We start from the raw sequence: 25,903 nt of genomic DNA on the forward strand, positions 1-25,903 counted from the left end.
CAAACAGAAGCCAGTGGGCTTTCTTTTGATAAATTAATCACACACCACCACTTTAGTTTTATCATCTAGACAATTTTAATCACTGTCCAAACACAAAACCACCTGTAATTGCTCCATATTTCATCATATTTTAAAAGGAAATAAAAAAAAAAACCCAGAGGAAAATTTGTACATATGATAGATACGATGAGAAATTTGACATTGACAGACATGGCTATGGATATTGTAGTGTTGGCACAGAAAAAAATACTGATTGACATTATATCACAGACACTGGAATACAATGGAGACAAAACACTAGCTAGACATATAGATAATGATTTCATTTTGTCTGTATCTTGTTGCGCTATGATCTGGCCACCATAGTCTGGCTTTCTACTGTTTTCCATGGCAAAGCAAAGCACTGTATATTAAAACCCAATTAGCTGTATGTTTTTGCAATGTGCTTACAAAAAAATGTCAAATGATCAGAGAGAGGTTTTGGATTCCTGTTATTCAGCCATAATGTTCTTGATAATGTCACTGCTTTCCTCTTCTGGATTTGGCCGATTGTACTAGAGGTTTTTTGTGCACTTGCTTCAGCCATATTGAACTTGGGAAATTATTGAGTTGTTAAAATCTAAGTTACACATTCATTGCCAATGTTTGAAAAATGTTTTGTGGTCACACTTTGGTAACATTTTTACATAAGTTGCTTTTGATTTTAAATCATCTTTTATAAAGCAAAAAGATACATCTAATAGGACTTTAACAAAAAGCGATAAATACAAGTAGCATGATACAGAAAGGAAACTGCAGCTATCTTGTCTCGCAGGGTTTTCTAGCATCTTATCTCCTTCAAGCTGGAGCAAAGTTCATCAGAAAAATGATAAAAATATCTTTACAGCGATGTCATTGAGGAGAACCTCAAAAATCATCAATAAATACAACTTACAAAGCTATAAGTTCAAAGACAGCACACACCAGCTATTCAAGGTCATCCCTTTGCATCTTGGGTAAAGTTCATTGCAAAATGGAAATAAAAATCAAGGTACCTACTGTGAACGTTTCTAAGACTTTTATATCCTATTCTTTGAAGGATGGAATATGAATACTTAACAAAAAGTGCAACATTGAATACTGCAGTTTCAAGATTTCTGATAGCACTATAGTATAAAGATTTGGACAGCTTTATATACATACTTTGATAGAGAAGATATGAAACTCAAGCCTCCCAAGGTACTAATATTTCTAGGATAAATGGCATATGAACTGGACTGATCTATAATGTTCCAGGGCAATTAGTTTTCGAACTACGTACACATGAACCATGCCACAAAGTGGTGAATTGATGGTCACCAGAAAGAGGCAAGACTGAGGAATACTGGGGCCACACGAAGCCATATTAAAAATCAACCTATTCCTAAAGGGTTCAATTGCCTAACAAAGCTATGGGAGGGCCTCCTAAAGAAACCTTGCTGTTTTTCATAGTCAGGTTTGGGCCCAATGTTTTCAGCTGTACCTAAAAAAAAGCACTACTTTTATAATGCTGCTTGTCAAAGAAGCAATTATCAGATTATTTTCGAATTTGCCAAAGGGACAGATATTTGGACTTTCAAACTTTTACAATCGTGTTGAGTTTATTTGATGCTTATGGAGTAACTTAAGTTTTCACTGGTTCACTTATATGAACAGTTAACACCAGGAAGATTTTGAATTTCAAGTGTCAGTTGGTTTGGTAGGTTGTTTCTTTTGTACCAAATTTTGTCTGGTCACCCCTGATTTTCATTCTTGATTTAAAGTAGAACGAACCTCGGGGACAGACATTCGGACTCTCAAACTTTACAATTCTTTTCTGATATACCACATGTGGGGGTTATTTTAAAGCTCTTGGTGAAAGAAAACTTTTCACAGGCTTAGTTTTTCGAAATTCGACAATTTTATTTTTCTCCATAGTGTTAATACAGGGATGGCGGCCATTTTGAATTTCTAATATCGGTAAATGTTGGATAATTTGTTTCTCTAGTACCAAAATTTGCACGGTGACCCCTATTTTTATTCTTGATTTGAAAGAGAATGATTGAAAGATTCCTTGAGGAAAGTTAGAGCAAAAGTTTAAGTCTTTCACTTTCGAGGTGCATACTACCTTAAGTTCTCTTACTGAAAATTTCAAGGTATGTACTATCATAGTTCTGCTTGCACATGAAGCAAACTAATTATCAGATTAATCCGCTCATGCTTGTAAAGTCCTATTGTATTTCAATGAAAAGTCAGACCTATGTAGAGGGAGTCCCCACCAGATGGAGTGAGCCCCAAAGTACAAGTTTTCCTAATTCATCTTTTTCCATCATCAAGATTATCAATAAGGGGTCACAGTTCAAAGCATCTGAAAATTTCCCAATATTTACAATTTAAAACAGCAGACTTGATAGGAAAAATTCAATTTTGATTTTCACAGAAATGTGCCATCAAGACCTTAATTTTCTTGAAAAGGCGTCAAAATAGGGCATTTTGAGAATCTGAATTTTTTTTCAGAGGCACATCCTTTAACCTGTTCACCCTATTGCACTTTATAAATGGTTCCACAACCACAGTTGAGAAAAGGGAGTTAGGGCCAAACCATGCCGTTGAAAGGAGTCACCATTCAAGAAACATCATTACGTTTATCACAGTCCCTCCACACATTGAGATGGGGACTATGCTTAGATCTCATTATATTGCCACAAGAATGAGTGAGTTGTGTTGAGTGCTCCAAAGATGTAATGATGTTGGGAGGGGGAGAAGAGACAGAAATAAAACCATGAAAATTGTGACTCTGTCTAAAACCAACATTTATGTTTTACAACATCAAGCTGAGAAAACTAAATTTTTAGAGCAGAGATGTCCAGCCTTATTAATCAGTCAAGCAACATGTTAGCATGACTGTCTAATATGGATATGCAGGTCTGATGTTGAATACAGTCAATCTGCGAATCCCTTGAGTAAAAGGCAGGTAAAATGGTCCAATCTACAAATTAAACAATAAAAAATGTCAAGAAGACATGCCAAAGAAAAAAGCTGCCAGCGTTCTATGAAGAGACTGTTCTGGAATGTAAAATATATTGTTCTTGAAATACCTCTGACGTGAAAATAGCCATTCTTCTTGATAAAGACAAAAGATTTTTGTAATCTTAACACTAGAGGGCAAGATGAATCTCCAGCTGTGGCACAAATCAGTTTGGAAAGAGTATAACTTCTCCATGACACAGGAATTAAATATATGATAGTTCAGCTGATATAAATTACAATAAATGGCTTGAATTTCAAAATGTCACTAGGTACGTAGAGAGTCTGAGACAGTGAGTTTTGCTGGCCTGAAATGACGACAAAGGGGAAAATTTCACTAAGTCAGTTACATTATACACCACTGTTGGCATGTCTTTCCAGTTCCCATGTTTTGATACATGACTGAAATAAGCTGCCTGTTAGTCACAATATTACTTCAAAGATAACATGTACTCCTGCTGAACTCATCAAGACAAACATGCAATATAGCCATGTTTTACAAATACATGAAGAATACACATCCATCCATCAAAACACAAATTTTGTTACAGCACAGTCGTGACAGAAATGAACCAGCATGACCCTACATTTGAAAATATAATAATATTATAAAAATAAACAATCTCTTTTCCTGATTTTTTTTCTTCACGTGCTATTTGCAGACACAAATAGTAATGATGTTGTGAAAACAAGGACATAATAAGAATGGCTAGGAAATGTCCTTGACGAAAATTGTCACCTTGAGCGAGTGTTCACAGACATTTTACAACTGATCTTATTATTAACTCAGGTAGGAGCACAGAACTAGGGGTTGTTTTTGTCCATGAACTTGACCATTCATGCTAATAAACTCTGAACACAGTTTGCACTATCATCCACATAAGTTACGACTACTACTCATATCAGCTTGGTCACAAACTTCGTCAGTGAACTTTACTTCGACTTCGCAATGAGCGTCTCTTCACGGGTGGCTCTGCATCTTGATTTGAGGCTCTTTCAGCCTTCGCTGTCACCCCCACCGAATGGTGCTCGCTGGCCAGGCGCCCGCTCCTCCTGAGAGCGTACGCGTGATCACTGACGACTTTGTGCGTAGTGTTTGTAGGTGTGGGCGTTTGACTTTTTTCTCTCGTGTGAGGGCTCTCTTTCGTCGGTTCCTCTATGGGTGATGCTGCATAAGCGTGTTCACTGTTCACTCTCTTACTCTCCTGTGCTTTCTCTGTTCTCTCGATCTCCAGTCTTTCCTTGACCCTGTCGCTGCTATCTCCCGCTTTCTCTTTCACGACACCGTTGCTGGAATGATCAATGTGGTTTTTACCCTTTTTCAAACTGTCATCTGCTACAGACGTTTCTGTACTTTCAGTATCTAGTTTGCTGTTTGGATCATTGACAATGTGTCCAGCACTTTTGTCTTCCTCATCACTCATGGCAGCAGGGGAACATTTCTCAGTGTAAACACTGGGGGCAGAAGATGAACATTTCTCTGTTTCAACACTGGTGGCAGATGCAGAACATTTGTTGGTTTCAACACTGGTGGCAGATGTAAAACATTCAGTTTCGTCACTGGTAGCCTGAGACAAACATTGCTGCTTTTCACCATTGGCAGCAGGCAACTCACATTTTTCTGCCTGACCACTGCTCACTAAACCTGCCTGTGTTTCTGTTGTAACACTGGTTGCAGATAACTCAAGTATCTGAGAGACTTCACGAGTCCCAGGTATGTGTTGCTCTGATTTGTCACTGTCGTGTTGAGTTGCATCATCCTTGTTTGATGGCGCATTTTCTCTTTCCTCACCTGTATCTTTGCTTTCAGTCAGAACTCTCTTTTCATTTGCTGAATCCTCATGAATTTCAAGACATTTCAACTTCCGCTTCCTACTACTACTATGTGTTTCACTGTCTGACGACTTTGTTGCTGAATTTGCTCTTGTTACACTGCGCTCTGTTTCTGGTTCTGACTCAGTAGTTTCCATGACACTCAGACATTCTTCCAACTCTGGTGCGTTGTCCTCGTCCCCAGATTCCTTGCTTTCCAAAGTCGCAACACTGTCTCTGGCGTTGCCGTCATCCTTGTGCGATTCCGGCATTTTGAAGATCGGAATCGGAATGGGAATCGGGATCGGTACTGGAAAGAGAACGGGATAAGGGACCATAAGGGTGGCAGGTGGAATGTTAATCTGTGACCCTTCAACTTGGGGAAAGAATGGAAACCGCTGCCGGAACTGAGGCATGGCTTGAGGTAGTGGCACTGCATGTGGTGGGAAGGGAAATACGCTGGGATGAGGGGATCTGGGAAAGTTCTGGGGAGGTATTCCCTGTGGGAGGGGTGGCGGAGGAGGCTGATGCTGGGGAACACCCGGAGGGGTGGTCACAATGATATGTTGTTGTGGGGGATGCTGGCCTCCTGAGCCAGGAAGTGCCAGCGGTGGTTGGTCTGGGTAGACCGGTGCTGCGTTTCGGTGAGTGTGAGTCGTGGAATTCAGTTTGTTGCGTGGCCCATGTCGTTTGCGCGGACTGGTATGTGTGAAAACCTGCCCTGATTGGATAACAGTCTCAGTTCTGTGCGTCCTGTCAGACGGCGATGATACCGACAGTATTTCACATCCCGGAGATGGCGTCACCGATGACACTGAAATACCGCCAGAGTTCAACAATAATTTTTGTTTTTCATGGTTTGGACTTTTTGTCCACGACTCCGGAGTTATAATCTGCGGACTGCCATTCACAACGGTCAGTCCTCTCGTGACATCGATGGGACTGGTTGGAACTGCCACTTGAGGGCTCTCTACAACTCCAAGGGGTGAGCCCTGAGGCAGCGTCGCCTGAGTCTCTTTACAGAAAATGTCCATCTTATACTGATTCAGACACTTCACACTGCAGAACTGCAACCTCCGGTCCTTGCTTCCGTAATCCAAATACTCCTTGGTGTGTCTCACGTGTTTGCACCAATCACAGACTTTGTTTCTCTTGAAGTACGCCCTCCTGCAGGCCGCGAAACATTTCTCACTGCAAAAGGCCTTGGACTCTGAGCTCGTGTTCAGGGTGTAACGCTTCATACCAAACTGCTGACACCAGGCACAGACTATCTGTTTCTCAGGTAGCTGACCATCAGACACTGCAAAAATGCAGAACAGACAAAAAGATCATAAAACTTACTGTTTTCTGTTACCGGTACAGTCCAAAGCAGGTTACTCTGTATTTGTGTGTATAGCATTGCTAAATATAAATAACTCACTTCGATAATGTTGTCCTGTTTTTTTATGTATCCACAGATTGCCCTTGTTTTAGGAAGTGTGACATCAGTGATTAAATGCCTACAGTGTCTGGATGACTTCAGCAATGATGATATGAAAAAAGATCATGCTTAGAATTTCAGAATTTTTTTTTATTTCTTTATTTGCATCATAATCCAATGAGCAAGCAGTTAATTTTATACATGAAAGGGCATTGCACAAGGGCACAGCACTGCGCTCCAGTATGAATCCCACCATTCCCTGCTGGTTAAGTCTGCTACTTGGGCAATACCTGGGTGTTAAACTCTCCCATTTTTAGATTGTGAGTCCAGTATCCAACCCACTGAATCATGACACCTCCAAAAGTGATACAAGATATTGCTAGAATTCTAACAGAGGAGATTCAATTTTGCACTGGAAATGGCTAATTTCAACTTCATGCATGCTCACATGCATATGGCTTTTTCACATGATATCATGGTTCTTCAAATTTGCAATGGACAATAGTGAACTGGATAGTATCATGTGACTCACCAGAAAGTGACTCTTTTGAAGACTGCCCTCTATTCTCAATAGAGTTCCTAAGTACAGTCAGTGTGTTACCCTGTACCAGGGTGGGTTGCCTCTGGTTCCCAGCATACACTCCAACAATGGGCACAACAGCAGGAACACTGGGAGCGATGGGCCGTAGTGGGGATGTGGTTGGTTTTTCTCTTGAATGGTGACCGTGTCTGCCAGATTTCAAATCTAAGCTGGATTTTTCCTTGTGCCTTGAAGAATGTTGTTCTGTTGATGATGCTTCTGAGGTAACACCTTCATTCTCTGCCGAGAAAAAAATCAAGAAATTTTTTTTGAAAGAAGTGATGAATTGTCCAAACAAGACATGTCCCTTGAATAGCCACTTCAAAAGTCATTCCAGACATTCTTTCCCAAGACACCAAACTACAAAGACAGGAAGCAGGATTTGTCGGTCATTTTGAAGCTCAATTATTCGTGTAAACTTGGAACAAATCGTTCCCCTATTCAGCAAATTTGCTTGGTGAGCCTTATTTCCTGCTTCCCTTACATGTAAACATTTGTTCTTTAAATGTCAGGTGAATAGGAGAAAGCTCTCTGATTTACATTTCCAGTGGGAGGAATCCCCTCATAGCAATTACTGTACAAGCCAAGACTTACGTAAGGTTTACCCTGGCTGTATTACCTATTACTCAAAGACATACCACACTCACGAACACATTTCAGTCCTTACAAATGTTATTAAAACACGAAAGCACATTCTAAGCTCTCCTTTTTCCATTTTGAAGACTACTGTATTTTTATTGGACATGTTTCATGTCAACAACAGCTGACAGAGCAAACTAGTAAGATATCATTCACACTGACAGACAGCACAACTAATTGTCTTGTTGGTCAAATTATGCTCTAAATTTCATTACACACACCACCAAGCCATCTACAACCCCTTGTTTTTTCAACAATGGTCTCGAAAAAAGACCTGAAAAAGTGAAAAAAATAATTTGGGTACAACCAATGTGACATGGGGAGGTTCACTCATCCTTTGGTGGTGATCGAGGGACTTACCTGGAAACTGACCCAGAGTTTCTTGCATTGTTTTCGCAAAATGGTTGAGTCTTAACCCCTGGGTGTCTGTTTCGTCCACTTTGTCATACCCGTACCATCCCAGTAACTCATTCATTGTGTTCTCTGCAAAGTCCTGTGTGTCAAAAACCAAAAGGGAGAACAATTCGTAAATTTTATTATTACTGTAAATATTATTGCCATGCACAAAACTTATGAAACATATAACAAAGAAAACCACAACTACATACAGATTGCAGAGTAAGGATGAAAAAAATGAGAAACATTTCCTGACAAGGAAAAGTGCATTTATCACACTGACGACGTCTGGAAAAATAGGGAAGCAACAAAATCCTTGGCAGCAAAATACTGACACATATAAGTTAACCTATCAGATGCATTTCATGTCTACTTATTTTTGCACAAGGAATATAACATTGCCATAACATTGTCATGGCAATGACACACTATTTTGACACGAATTTTACAAATGAATTACTTGTCCCTACAGTAGTTGTGTTTATTCAAAAATTGCATATACTGGTATGAACAAAATACATGAGCCTTATAATGAAAACATCACTTCATTAGGGTAGGATGCGCCTCTTGGACAGATATTGGGACTCTAAAACTTTTACAATATCTTTTTTAGTTTACCACTTCTGGGGGCACATTTTGAAGTTTGTGACGCAAAGAAATTTATCACAGGCTTGCTTTTGTGAAAACCGAAAATTTAATTTTTCCCATAGAGTTAACACAAGGATGGCAGCCATTTTGAATTTCAAGTGTCAAGCTTTTTTTCAATATTAAATTTCATACACTGACCCCTGATTTTTATTCTTGATTTTGAGAGGGGATGGTTTAAAGTTTTCTTACAGAAAGTCTCAGCTGAAACAGATTCAAATTATTGACCAATGCTGAGTTGCCTTTAACCCTTTCACCCCCAGTTCCCTGTATACAGGTCCAACTTTACCATAGAAAACAATGGATTTGGGACAAACCATGGTGGTGAAAGGGTTGAACCCATTAGAAGCTAATATGGTTGTTTTAGGTTGACTATGAATATCATGACTTGGCTTTCATAAAAGTTGGGATATTATTATCCTGACAGTTAGTCACCTTGTATCATCAATAATATCTGATGTAACAACTTCACTTGAATGGCATTTTCAACCTGACATAAGACAAGACGAGCGACCTTGCGGCTGATAGAGCTCCGCTGTGATATGTAGAGATGTGGTTTTTGAGAAAAAAAATTTGACCAAAAATGGCAAAAATTCCCCCAAAAATACAAAATTGTAGATTTCATCATAATTTGAATATATCACATTTTGATCATCCCTATGAACCTGTATACCAAATGTCAAAACCATGAGACAAGAGATTTGATGAAAAAATTGTTTTGACTAAAAAATGACGAATTGCCTTAAAAATACAAATTTGCATATTTCATCACAATTTGAAGATATCTGATTAAGGTCATCCCTGGAGACCTGTACTCCAAATATTAAAGGGCCATTTTGAAGAAGCAGCTTTGAATGTAAAAAGTTGACGGATGTCAGACACCGGACGTCGACACACATCCACCTATTAGATAAGCTCTGCTTCCCTGACAGCGGAGTGAAAAATACTATGGCCAACTAAGCTGATGAGTGTTGCACACCAGACTGAGATCAACGCAATCTGGCAAAAGTGCCTTCCATTGGAATCACCTAGTTTTACAGTGACCTAATGGAAACTAACATTAGCAAAATACTTGTGAAAAGACATTTGAAAACAACGAAAGAGCATAGCTGTCTTTGTGCAGACTCTGACCCTTCAAAATTTCAACTTCCTCGTCTACCGGTATACTCTTTGTGAATAAAAGCTACTCTACTGAAGCTCATTGTTACCATTATCAACTTACAAAATGTGATTTTTGATTTCAATGGATATACACATCAACATTATCCATCTGGGTGTAAATATTCAGACGACATAAGTACTGCATCACAAGCCTCATCAATGACCAGTGATACGGATGTAGGAACTACTTTCTTGTAACCATGACGACACGCTAGTGGGAGACAAAAGAGTGTATGGAAGCGGTAGCATTGAACAAATTTATCTCATCAGAGAGAATGATGTACTGTAGGTGGTATACTGACCTTGAGATGGACACTACAATGAAACATCCAGATTTATACAATCAGTATTTTGTGTGCACTATAATTGTTGTGAAACGGCGTATGTGAGTATCACAGCTGACGGATCACAGCATATATTACGTGAAAAACAGAGCAAAACAGAAGTCGTGGTTCACAGCTGCGGCAATCGGAAACCAAAGAGAAAAGCCAAAAAAGTGAAGGAAGATAAGAGAAAGAAAACCGGATTGAAATTGAAGAAGTTTCAGGTCACATGGGCTGATCAGTTTTCATGAATTTGCATCAGTACCACACAACATTTTGTCAATTACACTTCGCCAGATGATCACGTTGTATTCTCAATGGCCGAGAGGCTTCTAAGTTTACCGTTTTCTAGACGGACTTCCCTATTCATTTCCTGAATAATTAACTGTTCGCTAATAACTCTTGCAACCGTAGACGCCTGATCAATTTACGGCTTATAGCCAGGGATGGGGGATATACAGCTATGACGGTACCCAGTACATAGATACATCAAATTTTACCCCGATTATTAATGTGTAACACAACACTCCATTTACGGCGCTTCGATAGACAACACTTGCTCGTTGTTTGAAAGACATTTTTCACGAGTCTGGTGCTTCAAAGTGATGCCCTATCTAAACATTTCAGCTACCATCAAAGCTTTTAAGCTTTTAAAAAATTTGAACCTGTCAATTATTTCTCTTTTACATACTTTTTAACATCTTTTACAGGCATTTGGTTTAGCATGTGTAATACGATATGTTATGATATTATTTCTGTAGTAGTGACAGCACAGAAGACCTAATCTTGGTACTATAGTTGTTGGTGATACAAGTACTATTATTAGCCCTTATCCTGCCAAGTTCATGCATCACCATCAGGTCAAGTTCGTTAAAACCAGGGAGGCACAACATGTCCCATATGGTGCATTTTGATAAAAAAACTTGAACATATGAAGGCCCCTGAATACAAAGACATTGTAAAACATGATTTTCATGGACTGAAACTGCTATTATACATGTAACACACCAAACTAAGTGGGTAAAAATACACATTTTGCTCAATACCGCTTTTTTTCCTGACTTGGCAGATGGGGAAGTGGTGCTGTCTGGCACGAAAAATTTTAATAATATTGGATGTTGTATAAATCTGAATGTAGTATGTACAATGTACAGTATAGTGAGTTAACTATGGTGGTGTTTTATGTACTCGTAGTACTAGTAGTAGTGATAGTTGCCTTTAGTAAAAAAATACTTATAGCAGCAATAGTTGTAAGATTACATGTAGTTGAAGAAGTACTGTAGCTAGTAGTATTGGCAGTGGCAGCAGTAGTAGTAGGTCGGTACATTGTAGATAGTGCCCTTACCTACATGTATTCTAAATGCATGAATGTTGTAGTGATGTTGCTAGTCGGAGTATTTGTACATGTAGCTATACAGGGCAGAAATAAAAATGCTTTTTAATTTTGGGGGGGAATCTGCAATTCATTGCCTTCAATAATCAATTAAATACAGTCAGTATATTCCAAATGTAAACAAACTGATAGTCAATATAAATGAAATAATGAACTAAACTTGAAAGACTGTATACCTGCAAATCAAATCTACCGGTACTGACGGTAAATGAATTACACAATTTCTCTCCTGTTACAATTTATTTTTCTCCGACTCTCCTTATTAATTTTACTACACAGCAGGAAGATAGAGCTGATGTTGAAAGCACTGAATTAGTTAAGTTCAATTCTATACCAACTGCATTCAATTATCAATACTTTGTCATAGACTACATTTTTCAAAACGTTTTTGAAAATTGAGTACAAAGCGCCAGGTATCCAGTTGTCTGGAAACTGCTTTGATCTCAGTTGTTAAATCGAGAGGTAAGTCTAGATGTTGACGACTTCATTGCGTCTGAATGAATTCACATACTCAGGTACTGCTTGGCAGAGACAACAATTACCACACGGTTCCACTGCATCATCATTGTGCTCAGAGATGCCTACTACACCTGACGGATGAGTAGAGACAGAAGTCAAAGCACTTAGCACTCAGCATGCAGTGAAAACACATGATCTGTCTCAAACAGGGCTGTTAGCCAATGACGTCAATTCTCACGTTAATAAGCAAAAATAAATTTGTGTCTGCAAATCTAGATGACATTTTTTGGCAACTACACATGCAAAAATGATGAAAAATATGTTTCTGTAAGCTTCAAAAAAATGTCCTTTCATTTTTTGTTCACCCTTTCTGAGATGTAAATAGATGAGAATTGAACAAGACTCTATCCTGGACAAGGTGTACTGTAACATCACCAGACATGAAAAATACGGTATATAACGCAATCAGCAGCTCGTGTTCAGTTTGGATGATAATTGTTGCCAAGGAAACCAAGCAGCAGTGAAATAGACGTCACAATGATCATGATGTCGCGCCACTGAACTAATTGCCACTTCATATCAACACTCTCATCATACAATTTGCGTCACAAGATGTGTGTGCTTTGACACCCTGAATATGTCATTATGAAGCAGCTACTTTCCCATGAGGCAGTGTAAGAAAGAAAGTGAGAACTTGCCAACAGCTGCCTGGTAACCAGGAGAAAATGACTGGTGTAATGGGCAGTCTCAAAATCTAATATACAACTCCTGCACAATTTACAAGATGTTCCAAGCTTCAAGTGAAAAATTAGTGTGAGACAGATGACTTGCTTCTGGTACTTCACTTATTGGAATGCATGTCAATTCTATAAGATGGCATTCTAATGGTTGTCTTCGTATGATCAAACCAATGAGAGTGCTGTATGATAGATGGATAGCAAATCATAAAGCTCGACTTAAAGCTACCTGGATAAAAGTGACAGGTTGCAGTTCAAATTTGGTGGAATATGGCTGACATATAAAAAATATCATTTCACATAACACAGCATTTTGCTCAAAATCACTTTTCTGCAAAGATTCATTCGATTTTTAGTAATTTGTCAGCCCAAGATAAAAATATTGGTTTGGTTCACTTTTAAACAAGACAAGCACTTTTAAGCTACCAGCTGGGTGAGAAAAAAAGTGGAAATATAGCAAATATATGCAAATCATCATATTTCCTGGCTTCTTCCTCTCCTTTTTCCATACATTTCAAGAAAATTTTACTCCTCTTTGGCTGGGTCAAATTTGGTGAAATTTTCACATTATGTTCTTTAAATACTATATAACGAAACAATCTTTTTTAGCAATAATAATCTTACATTTTGAATAAGACTCATTTCAATTTTTGCTTATCATGATTTTAATCACGTTTTTAAACGTCAGTCTTTCAACCTCTGCTATTCAAGAATGAGAAGTGATAATGCAAACAAAATTGTTGTTTTTTCTGAATATACTCTAGCTCTTGTTTTAAATGAAATATTAAATTTCATAAAATAGCATCAAGGTTTTGACTTACATTAATATTTATTATTATACCAAATTGTGGTTTTCTAGCCCAAATCTACACTACTTCGTTCTCTGAGTAAACTATCACTACCACACTAACCATAAGATTCTCTGCTATTTTGAAAATGTATGATAACATATGAGGGGGTTTTCATTCATCTTTCGATAAGAAATTGCTTTGAAAAAATTCTGTTTGTTAACTTCAACGATTCTTGAAGATCATATTTTAAACACAGGGAAAGTAAAGAAGGGGTGTAAAATAAATTTTAATGTACAAATGTACTGCGTTGCACTGAGTTAACTTAAAATCTGGTGCATAAATTATATACATATTGAAATCTAACTGTTATTTGCCAGAATGTTTGAACACTGAAATATCACAAGAACCTGCCACCTCAATTTGCATACTACGTAGGTCCAATGACCCTATTGAGAATAATAAAAGGACTTTACCAAAGTGTGGGGATAGAAGGGCTTAACCCTTTTCCTGCCAAGTCCATATTTCACCATCAGGTCAAGATGGTTAAAATTAATGAAACACAACACATTCCATATGGTGTATTTTAACATAATACTGTACATTTGAAGGCTGTTGAAAACATAAATACTGTAAACTTGATTTTTTTTGACAAAAGATGCTATAACATACCAAGCCAAGCGTGTGAAAATACGTCATGTTTGGGCTCAATACCGCTTTTTACTGACTTGGCTGATGGGGAAGTAATAGTCTTAATACTATCTGGCAGGAAAGGGCTTAAAGGGACCTACTATGCTGCATTGGTACTGTACATGTAGATCCAAAGAAAAATGCACACACACACTGAGCTGTGGGAACCTCATCAGGTCATGGGTGCTTCTTTGATGCGGTTATCTAAGTGGAAAAGACACCGCTCTACGCTGCCTGGGTATCGTTTTCACCTATCCTTGAATTGCCATACTCTCAGACTCATCAAACAGAATACATATACCAGTTCTATCATCTCAGATGTCATCAGTCCACAACGCCCTATGTCCCAGTCTGATCATGTTACACACAGACATACCATTGTACCTGGGTTTTTCTTGTCACCACTGACACTGCGAATCACCGCAGAAGTCTAAGCTAGAGTCTACAAGTCTCACTACCTGAGAATAACCAGAACTTCAGCATCCACATCATACTTGGGAAAATTTCTCTCTTGTTTTTGTGTACTTTAAAAGCATGTCACTAAAGGTGATTTATTTTTGCTATTTTCACTGATAGATGAAATCTCGTTATATGAAATTCCAGTGAACATGCTTAATTACGATACACTATTTTGTTTTGCTGGAAAATCAGTTATTTTAATCCAAGTGAATACATCTCAAACATTACAAATGAATGGAAGCATAGGACGAACAAGCTTTTATGCTTGTCTGTTTAGAATATACTATGTTTTCAATCGGGTACAAACTCTCAACATACAGAATCCAGTCACACAGCGGAGAAGCAACAGAGAGAACGGCTTGGCCAAATCCCCACTCTTCAAAAACAGTGGTTCAATAACAGAGCAGAGTTGTTACGTTTTTCTGACTGCGACTGCTCCACATGTTAGAGCTTTCACTTCAGATGCATGATGGGTAATTGGATTTAGCATTTAAGGAGCCAATTACGATTACAGTGATTACATTAAGGCATTTTGATTGAACACTAATATGTGTTAGTCACTCGGATCAGGGACACGCTGCATCTAGAGAGCAACCAGACACAAACACATTGATGAATGCAGTCTTCGTCATCTTGTTTCTGTAAAAATACCAAATATAATTTTTACCAACCCAGTTACCACTGAAAGAGCAGCTACTTTGAATTTCAAATGTCACTAAATCTTTAGTAATTTTCTCTCTGATACCACACTTTGCTGGTGACCCCTGTTTTTTAGTCTCACTTTCAAAAGAGAATGGTTTAAAGTTTCCTTGATGAAAGTGCACTGGGCAAAAATTTAAGTCTTTCAGTTTCAAAGTGTATAATACCTCAACTTAGAATTCGATAGCATGGCTTTAACCCTTTCACCACCATGGTTTGTACCAATCCATTGTTTTCTATGGTAAAGTTGGACCTGTATACAGGGAACTGGGGGTGAAAGGGCTTTAAGGTTGTATGTGCCTCAAAAGTGAAAATTTAAACTTTTGCTGAAACTTTCCTCAAAGAAACTTTCAACCATTTTCTTACCATATCGGGAATAAAAATCAGGTCAAGATGCAAAGTTTGGTACTAGAGAAACAAATTACCAGACATTTACCAATATTTGAAATTCAAAATGGCCGCCATCCCTGTGTTAACTCTATGGGCAAAAAATAAAATTTTCAAATTTCAAAAATCAAGACAAAATTTTTTCTTATTTTGAAAACCAAGACAATATTTTTCTTACTTAAAGAGCATTAAAATGAGCCCCGGGCAAGTAGTAGATCACAAAAAATTGTAAAATTTGAGAGTCCTTATATCTGTCTCCGAGGCACATTCTACTTTAGACTCAACTGTTGGCAGGCAGGTCAGCTAGTTTCAAGTTGAACAAACAGCAAGGCAAGTCCCACAGAACAAAATTTTAATACGGCAGTGGCCAACAGCTTTAAGATGATCCAAAGAAAGAAACAAGAATTATTTTCGTGTATGCTAATTGCCATCAATACACCGGCTCCAAGTTGGATTACACTCTCCTGATGTAAACGACAGACCACACACTAATTTCATTCACCAAATTTTCATATCTTTTCCCCTCAAGGCAAAATATGTAGAAACATCTACAGCATAGAATCATTTGCAAAATGTTAAAAACAGCCTTAGTGTGAGACACCCAATATGACAAAAACATGTTAATATACCCTTGTATTGAAAGACTGATATGATTGCGAGATGTTGATATCTGGATGTTGATATCTGGATGTTGATATCTGACAAAAGCAAGAGAGGAGAAATAGTCAAGGATCAAAGAAACAAGCTCACCAATCACTGAGCAATGGCTTTGGAAGGACTTGTCTGCCAGACTAATACAAGACATCAAGGAAACTATGTTTTTATTTACAACAGCAAAACCCTCTATGTCGAATTGACACAGCACTGACTCATAGTGGTTATCTGTGACTTGCAATATATTTTCATACACTGGTTTGGGGGCTGACCATATGAAATTGCCAGACATTTTTCCTGGGAAAAAAGTATCTGAAAAAGTGATGTCAGAGGGTATTTTTCTAAAGATTATTTCCCTGGGAAAACAGTATCTGAAAAAGTGACGTCAGAGGGCATTTTTGCAAAGATTATTTCCCTGGGAAAAGTTTCTGAAAAAGTGCCCCATCACGAGACCATATGTTTAGTGTCATCTGTAAACTTAAACAGTGGAGGTGATTGTCATCTCTAACATTGAAACAATGGAGGGTGATTGGAGCATGATGGGCACTGAGGGTGAGCAACGAGTCTCTGACAAGAAATGCACGATTTTCTATTTCAAAAGCGTAGGAACTTGAAAAGCTCATTGACAACAAAGATTCATGTGCAACCAAAGACTTTATAAAGTATGATAAGGACATTTTTGCTTCAATTTTTGGAGAAATTAGCACCTTCTGTGAAGAATAGCCAGTATACTTGTCATAATGTATTGTTTCAGTTCCTATACATCAAAGCACATTTAAAACAATAACATGAGCATGTGATGTGTTATAACACACCTACTATCTGGTCTTTATTCGGGCTATAGCACCCATTTATTACCTCTTGTGGCCTTGTGTTTCCAGAAACACATCACTTTACCCCTCGCCTACGGAATGGGTAATAGCGATGTATTTCTGGTAACACACGGCTGTCCCCTTGGGATAACAAATGGGTGCTATAGCCCTCATGACCAAGTAATAGGTGTTTAATACATCCATGTATATATTCAGCATGCATATGAACATTTCACATTGTGAATGTCTTTCCAAGAGAGTGCAGCACTTGATGCAGTATTGCAAAACAGTATATAATTATAAATAGATATAGAAACATATCAAGTACACAGAATATCCTTTTGTACTTGATGAGTATAGTAAATATATTATATACATATATACATATATACATATGTACTGTACATGTATATATATATATATATATATATATATATTATATATATATATATATATATATATATATATATATATATATATATATATATATAATATACACACACACACACACACACACAATCTGATGACTTATAGAACTGGGTTGTTCAAAGTCCGTCTTGCTTCCAATCCCGAGTAGCAATAAAATAGCAACGTTTCAGTGCAACTAGCGTACCTTCATCAAGCTATACAACAACACGAATACAAACGAAACTGTATATATCATATATATATATATATATATATATATATATATATATATATATTATATATATATATATATATATATATATATACGTGTGTGTGTGTGTGTGTTTGTGTACATATATACCTATGTACACACATACCACATATAACCCTAGTAGAATATATATATATATATATATATATATATATATATATATATATATATATATATGTGTGTGTGTGTGTGTGTGTGTGTGTACATATATACCTATGTACACACATACCACATATAACCCTAGTAGAATGGTACGTCCCAGTCCTACAAAAGGCCAATATCCTAAAGGTAAAAGTAGTCTGATGATTGATAGATGCATGAAACTTAAGTAACAGATATAATTACCTTGTACATGAAGTAATTTGTGTTTTTATTTATATATAGTTATATATATATATATATAGATATATATATATATATATATATTATATATATATATATATATATATATATATATATATATATATATATATATATATATATATATTGATCGATATATGTCCATGTACAATGCGTACACAATGTATAAATACTGTCACAGATATAATCCTGATATAAATACTCAAAGAGTAATGTGTACATGTGAATGTAACTTCATATTCCTACAGAACAAATGTCAGCTGTGTAATCTAGAGTTACAACGTGAATTTAGATCTAAAGCAGGTGCTCACTGTATAACCATTCCACTATCATAAGTAAATGTACGTTTACCCCTAATTTTTTAAAGAACATCGATTACAAAGAGACAGTGGTGAATGGCATAGGGAGGTCTACCTCTATGTCATATTTTTTTCCAGGTTCTTTGTCAGCTCAGAGAAAAACAAATACTTGGACGACTTCTTGAACTGAAGAAAGCACAAAACAAAAGGCTGAAGAAGACCTAAAGGATGCCATTTCTAACGCAACAAAAGGCATTGTTGAGAGTGCACTGACCCTGCCCACCTTCCATTCAAACTTTGAAGAGTCTAGCATCATTATTTTATAACCACAGAGTGACAGCAGCGGTATGGCAAGATTAAACAGCCTTGTTATAACTTGTAAACACAAAGGCAATGAGACACCTGTTTGAGCAAACGTGAATTTGCTGCCAGTGTTGGACAACTAGCCATTCTTCACGACTTTGACTCCCTCGGGGGCGACTCCACCAAGCACAGGATGCCAGGATTGACTCCCTGGGGGAACGCCACTGGGCAGTGGATGCCAGACAGCATTAGTGCCATTGATGACACACTTTTCCATTTTCCTGTTGTATTTTTTTCGGAGAGGATAAGCTCTGAACAAATCATTTCCACGGCTCTTGCCATTTGAAGTCTATGAGTTTGATTTACCAGGAAGAATACAGAAGTCTGGGTCATTGTACTCTAAAAATAAAATCTCTTTTATTTTCTATCTCGATGTTATGCATACTATGTGAGCTGTGCATTAAGTTGGAAAGACAAGACTCGCAAGAAGAGAGAGCGATGCCCAAGTGACCTGATACAGGATTATACAAAACAGTATTCCTAGAAAACTCAAAATGATCCTATTATATTAATGTATTCTCCCTAGCCAGGGCTTTATTTCAACTTCATAATTGATGCTAGTAGTAGCCAGTCCGGGTTATGTCCATATAGAGGATACTATGATTGACCAATCAGCGAACCTACCGTCGCAACGTCATGAATAATTAACCATGCAAACCTAGGCTCGCAGATTGCGACGAGTTCGGCACTTTTCGGCTTGATTTCACCCTTTATTTTTAGCACTCGGTAGTTTTAGATGTAGACGTTACGCACAATGTTTAGTACGGTCGAGATGGTGACCGATACAAGTGGTTAGTACATCGAAAATTACTTCTTTGGATGATTTTCCTGGCCACGTACCGCTCCTAGAAATCAGGATTTGACCCCTGTAAGTTATTTGTCGCCAAATATCGCCTATTGTTGGTCGATTTCGATTTAACCTTTCCATCTGTAGTGTAGAGAATGTTTCAAGCTTTGCAACGATGGGTCAACTGTTCTTGTCGGTCATCGGAGCACGATGGAGCACGATATTTTCGATCACCATGCATTTCCGCTACGATTGACCCTTCGCTCAGAAAAACGCGCGCCGGATCAATCGCCGAGAAGTTAACCAGAAGCTGGTAAAGAGTACGAAAAACGTCCAATAACTCTTTCTCGAACATGGTCAAGGGTAAATAAACACAGATAACTATTCCTGAAGAAATCTTACAATTTTTGACACGGTAGAACGTCGCAAACCGACTCGGGCTGAGACACTTCCGGGTAGCAACAGTCTCACTTGATCGGTGGATCTGTCAGGTCAGATCGCGATGTCAGCATAAGATTTCAAAGTGAACCCACTTAACCTTTAACCGTCATTACATATACAGTATGTGATTGGTTCTTGCCTTAACCTCATTACATATACGGTACGCCATTGGCTTATCCCAACTATCCTCTATATGGACATAACCCGGACTGGTAGCTACACGAAGATCAAGTGTGGTAATGTACATGTATCTACCCGTTGCTGACATATGAAACTTTGGTGCTCCTGACGTACTTGGCCCATTCTGCCTTACGAGAACAATCTGATCTTCCTAAGGGGTCTTCCCAGGCTTTCTGAACCAACTTGACCCCCTAAGATTGAGGTGATTTGTAAAATTCTTCAGTACAGGCCCATAATTCTTCAGTCTTGTTGAAATGGTTTTAATACAACAATGGCTATAAAGCTGTCTACAGATTTTTTTTTTTCAACAGGTTGAATTTCAAGGAATGTCTCCTTTGCACCCATGACATGCTCAACAATCATCAAACATTCAAGTTCATATAAAAAAAAATGGTGAGTTATTCACTGTACAGATGACTGATCACATTACACGGTACTTGTACAAGATGGTTTGATTTACAAGTTCATGGAAAACTGAGTACGATTTCATGTAAATTCCCTGTAGTAATGTCATTGTGAGTTATGACAAATGAGGAGAAAAATGATCACTACTCATAAATCAATACCAGAATGACCTCAGATCAATAGATGTAGAATGCTGTATTTCTGATTTTAAACTCTGAGATGTTTTGATTATTTGTGTGTTTGTCTCAATAACCTTGGCTTTGAATTGTTTACAATGAAAGTACTGACTCATGGAACAGACCATAGATGACGTGACAGTATTGTTTCATGCAACAGACCCTAGATGACGTGACAGTATTATTTCATGCAACAGACCCTAGATGACGTGACAGTATTGACTCATGGAACAGTCCCTAGAAGACGTGAGAGTATTGACTCATGAACAGACCCTAGGTGACGTGACAGTATTGGTCATGGAACAGACCCTAGATGACGTGACAGCATTGAATCATGGAACAGACCCTAGATGACGTGACAGTATTGACTCATGGAACAGACCCTAGATGACGTGACAGTATTGGTTCATGGAACAGACCCTAGATGACGTGACAGTATTGGTTCATGGAACAGACCCTAGATGACGTGACAGCATTGACTCATGGAACAGACCCTAGATGACGTGACAGCATTGAATCATGGAACAGACCCTAGATGACGTGACAGCATTGAATCATGGAACAGACCCTAGATGATGTGACAGTATTGGTTCATGGAACAGACCCTAGATGACGTGACAGTATTGAATCATGGAACAGACCCTAGATGACGTGACAGTATTGATTCATGGAACAGACCCTAGATGACGTGACAGTATTGATTCATGGAACAGACCCTAGATGACGTGACAGCATTGAATCATGGAACAGACCCTAGATGACGTGACAGTATTGGTTCATGGAACAGACCCTAGATGACGTGACAGTATTGGTTCATGGAACAGACCCTAGATGACGTGACAGTATTGAATCATGGAACAGACCCTAGATGACGTGACAGTATTGAATCATGGAACAGACCCTAGATGACGTGACAGCATTGACTCATGGAACAGACCCTAGATGACGTGACAGTATTGACTCATGGAACAAACCCTAGGTGACATGACCAGCATTGAATCATGGAACAGACCCTAGATGACGTGACAGCATTGAATCATGGAACAGACCCTAGATGACGTGACAGTATTGATTCATGGAACAGACCCTAGATGACGTGACAGCATTGAATCATGGAACAGACCCTAGATGACGTGACAGCATTGAATCATGGAACAGACCCTAGATGACGTGACAGTATTGGTTCATGGAACAGACCCTAGATGACATGACAGTATTATTCATGGAACAGACCTAGATGACATGACAGTATTATTTCATGAACAGACCCTAGATGATGTGACAGTATTGACTCATGGAACAGACCCTAGATGACGTGACAGTATTGACTCATGGAACAGACCCTAGATGACGTGACAGTATTGAATCATGGAACAGACCCTAGATGATGTGACAGTATTGAATCATGGAACAGACCCTAGATGATGTGACAGTATTGGTTCATGGAACAGACCCTAGATGATGTGACAGCATTGATCATGAAACAGACCTAGATGACGTGACAGCATTGAATCATGGAACAGACCCTAGATGACGTGACAGTATTGGTTCATAGAACAGACCCTAGATGACATACAGTATTGGTTCATGGAACAGACCCTAGATGATGTGACAGTATTATTTCATGAACAGACCCTAGATGACGTGACAGTATTGACTCATGGAACAGACCATAGATGACGTGACAGTATTATGTCATGAACAGACCCTAGATGACGTGACAGTATTGACTCATGGAACAGACCCTAGATGACGTGACAGTATTGACTCATGGAACAGACCCTAGATGATGTGACAGCATTGAATCATGGAACAGACCCTAGATGACGTGACAGCATTGAATCATGGAACAGACCCTAGATGACATGACAGTATTGGTTCATGGAACAGACCCTAGATGACGTGACAGCATTGAATCATAGAACAGACCCTAGATGACGTGACAGTATTGTTTCATGGAACAGACCCTAGATGACGTGACAGTATTGGTTCATGGAACAGACCCTAGATGACGTGACAGTATTAGTTCATGGAACAGACCCTAGATGACGTGACAGTATTAGTTCATGGAACAGACCCTAGATGATGTGACAGTATTATTTCATGAACAGACCCTAGATGATGTGACAGTATTGACTCATGGAACAGACCCTAGATGACATGACAGTATTGGTTCATGGAACAGACCCTAGATGACGTGACAGCATTGAATCATGGAACAGACCCTAGATGACGTGACAGCATTGAATCATAGAACAGACCCTAGTTGACGTGACAGCATTGAATCAAGGAACAGACCCTAGATGACGTGACAGTATTGACTCATGGAACAGACCCTAGATGACGTGACAGTATTGGTTCATGGAACAGACCCTAGATGACGTGACAGTATTGGTTCATGGAACAGACCCTAGATGATGTGACAGCATTGAATCATGGAACAGACCCTAGATGACATGACAGTATTATTTCATTGAACAGACCCTAGATGACGTGATAGTATTGAATCATGGAACAGACCCTAGATGACGTGACAGCATTGAATCATGGAACAGTCCCTAGATGACGTGACAGTATTATTTCATGAACAGACCCTAGATGACGTGACAGTATTGACTCATGGAACAGACCATAGATGTTGTGACAGTATTGTATCATGGAACGGTCCCAACATGACGTGACAGTATTATTTCATGGGAACAGACCCTAGATGACGTGACAGTATTAACTTATACAGATACATGATATGCATCAGTGCCCTCTAGTGTAAAAATATCAAAAAAAGAAAGGAAAATGAAAAAAAATAGCCCAAAAAGTTATTTCTACACCAGCTCAAGATGAATGAGATACATCAAAATTTCACTGCCCTCATACTGATATATTTCACTCCATCCAGTCACTGAGGATGAAAACATGACATCAAGATCACAGAAGATGAAAAGTTGTCGTAGTGATTTCATTAATGGCATAACTGTCAATGCAAAATCAGGATGTTTCTGAATAAATTTTGACATTCATTACAGATAAATTTATAAATAATGAAAGGAGACTTTCTTGGTTCATTAGCATATAGATTGACTTGCTTATTATAGCGCGAAATATTTTCCATGCTTCTTTGCATTTCATGGCACTTATTCAGAGGCAGTTACCGTGATTTAAGAATGCATCTCCAAACTTCTTCAAATTAACTGCTTCTAGTTCACACGAAGACAATCATTTCAAAAGTAAAAAAAGTTCAAAGGTCAAGGAAGTCCACCTTCCACACTAAAATTTGAAAATCAAAAATTAGATACTTCTTCACTGCTTGAGAACAAAATTCAGCCAGAAATTTCACTGAAATTTTCAACAACATGGTACAAAATTTTTACAAAATATCTCCATCTTTCCATAGATTTGTTGCCGAGAGTTTAGCTACGTAAATCAATCAGTATGCAGGGTTCTACAAGAGGAGATTTTGAAGGATCAGTTTAGATGTAACCTATTCATATGCTAATAACTACACAAAAGAATTTGTTTGCATGACACAAGAATATACAAATTAGGTAATGTTATGTAAATTAGCCACCTGTCTGTTTTTCCAAGTTGTGGTGAACACTGCACAGGTATGTCTTCTCTGTAAGACACAACGACAGCTAATTATATACAGTGTGTGTGAAAAGTCATGAGATTTGCGATTCTTGGACTGTGAGCCAAAAGTAATGAAATTCTTGATTCTTTGATGAACTATGAACTACAGTATGTAAAATGGAAAGATTTTTCAAAATAGTTTTCTGTGACATCACCGAAAGTACTCTCATTTTCAAAAATCATGCATGATTTTGCCAAATTTTTCCACTTTATGATCGGATAAGAAAGTTATAAACTGACCTACCATATTTCCTTAACTTCAGACTTTGTGAACAGAAACACACATTTTTTTTCTGCCCTTCTCACAAAATGTAATGTTATACCAGATATACCGTTCATACTGCAGCCAAAAAGTATTCAGAAAAGAGAGTTGTCTAGTTTGCAGAGGGCTCATATTTAGACGGCTGTTTTTACTTCCCTAATTTTTGTTTACTTTTTGCTTTCTGTTCATCGTGCAGTGGTTGTAACACCCTGTGACAGTGTTATCGTCTCACACTATCTGTCACTGCATGCAATGGCTTCTTTCCAACCAATGTGAATAAATCATTCACCACATGGACAACGCCTAACAAACAAAACACTTGGCGTTATCGCTGAATCTTGGGCTACCTGCTATTGCTTGTACGTGATCCGTGTATCCCGATCGCCGTGTTCGCGTCTGAAAAACACGCTGAGCCATAAGTCCACCCCGGAGTCAACCGATGGCATAAATTTCATTTGTATGCGCCTGTCAGAAATGATCGACGAGAGGGCATGGCCAAATCACGCATTCTGATCATTAAAAAAGGTTCGCTGCTATTGCAGCAGCTGCATTAGTTTTGTATTTCTTCGAAACACGGTGAGATTTGCTCGGATGGATTCGAAACACAGTTGTATCTACACTATACGTATCAAAATCACCCTGGACGCTGGCGATGAAACACGACCCCTCTCTATTTTATTGCGAATGCATACTTGATGGTTGTTATGTCGCAACATCGTCATGCTGGGTGTGGGCGTCTGTATATGCATTATCGCCTAAGCCACGCCCACTACATGAAACCTACCGACTCACTGACATGGACACGGGCGTAAAACAAAAAGAACACGTTCACAGTTCGGCCAGATTTTTGTTTTTTGGGGCGGTCAGACTACACGAGCCGAAAAATAAGACAAGGGTGTATTTTTTCAGTGTGCACATCTCCGTTTCCCGTCCTATGCAGAGGGTGGGGCCACGCTCGCATATTTCTATAACACAAACACATATCCTTTCCTAGCGAGCCCCGTTGTTCGAGCTGAGCACAGCCCAGCTATGGTTCAACTTACTCGCATTTCATCAGTTGGTTCCTCCTTAACTTCGACAGAGCTCTCTTCTTCGCTTGCAACGGTCGCCTCGTCGCTCTTCTCCATGTTTCTAACGGAATCTAGCCGTCACTGAGCCCGTTCCACGATCAAAACACGTTTGATCATACAGCCAGGTGTCAAGACAAGCTCGCAACAGCCGCCATTTTGCGTTTTGATGTCTCCGC

The 25,903-nt window shown here is 38.5% G+C and overlaps 1 protein-coding gene across 2 annotated transcripts; it reads right to left on the reverse strand.

Annotated features, from left to right (window-relative positions):
* Positions 1-2,513: 2,513 nt before the first annotated feature.
* On the reverse strand, positions 2,514-25,903 carry LOC139142202 (sine oculis-binding protein homolog A-like). Of its 2 annotated transcripts, XM_070712061.1 has the most exons (5): positions 25,701-25,892; positions 24,334-24,381; positions 7,836-7,968; positions 6,789-7,076; positions 3,671-6,136 (listed from the first exon to the last, which is right to left on the reverse strand). In XM_070712061.1, the coding sequence occupies exons 1-5, from the start codon at positions 25,782-25,784 to the stop codon at positions 3,948-3,950; spliced, it is 2,742 nt and encodes a 913-aa protein (XP_070568162.1). In that variant the 5' UTR covers positions 25,785-25,892; the 3' UTR covers positions 3,671-3,947. The 2 variants fall into 2 exon arrangements, with proteins under 2 accessions (XP_070568163.1, XP_070568162.1); XM_070712062.1 differs by lacking the exon at positions 24,334-24,381 and having other exon boundaries at positions 2,514-6,136; positions 25,701-25,903.

Source organism: Ptychodera flava, chromosome 10 (assembly GCF_041260155.1).
Source record: "Ptychodera flava strain L36383 chromosome 10, AS_Pfla_20210202, whole genome shotgun sequence".
Classification (NCBI taxonomy): Eukaryota; Metazoa; Hemichordata; class Enteropneusta; family Ptychoderidae; genus Ptychodera; species Ptychodera flava.

Bases quoted from the DNA above. Each gene is read 5' to 3' on its own strand.
- LOC139142202 (XM_070712061.1), bottom strand. From the start codon at position 25,784: ATGGAGAAGAGCGACGAGGCGACCGTTGCAAGCGAAGAAGAGAGCTCT. The intron at 24,382-25,700 runs GTAAGTTGAACC...TGTGTCTTACAG, and splicing joins AACCAACTGATGAAATGCGA to AGAAGACATACCTGTGCAGT. The intron at 7,969-24,333 runs GTGGCTAATTTA...TTTGACACACAG, and splicing joins CAACTTGGAAAAACAGACAG to GACTTTGCAGAGAACACAAT.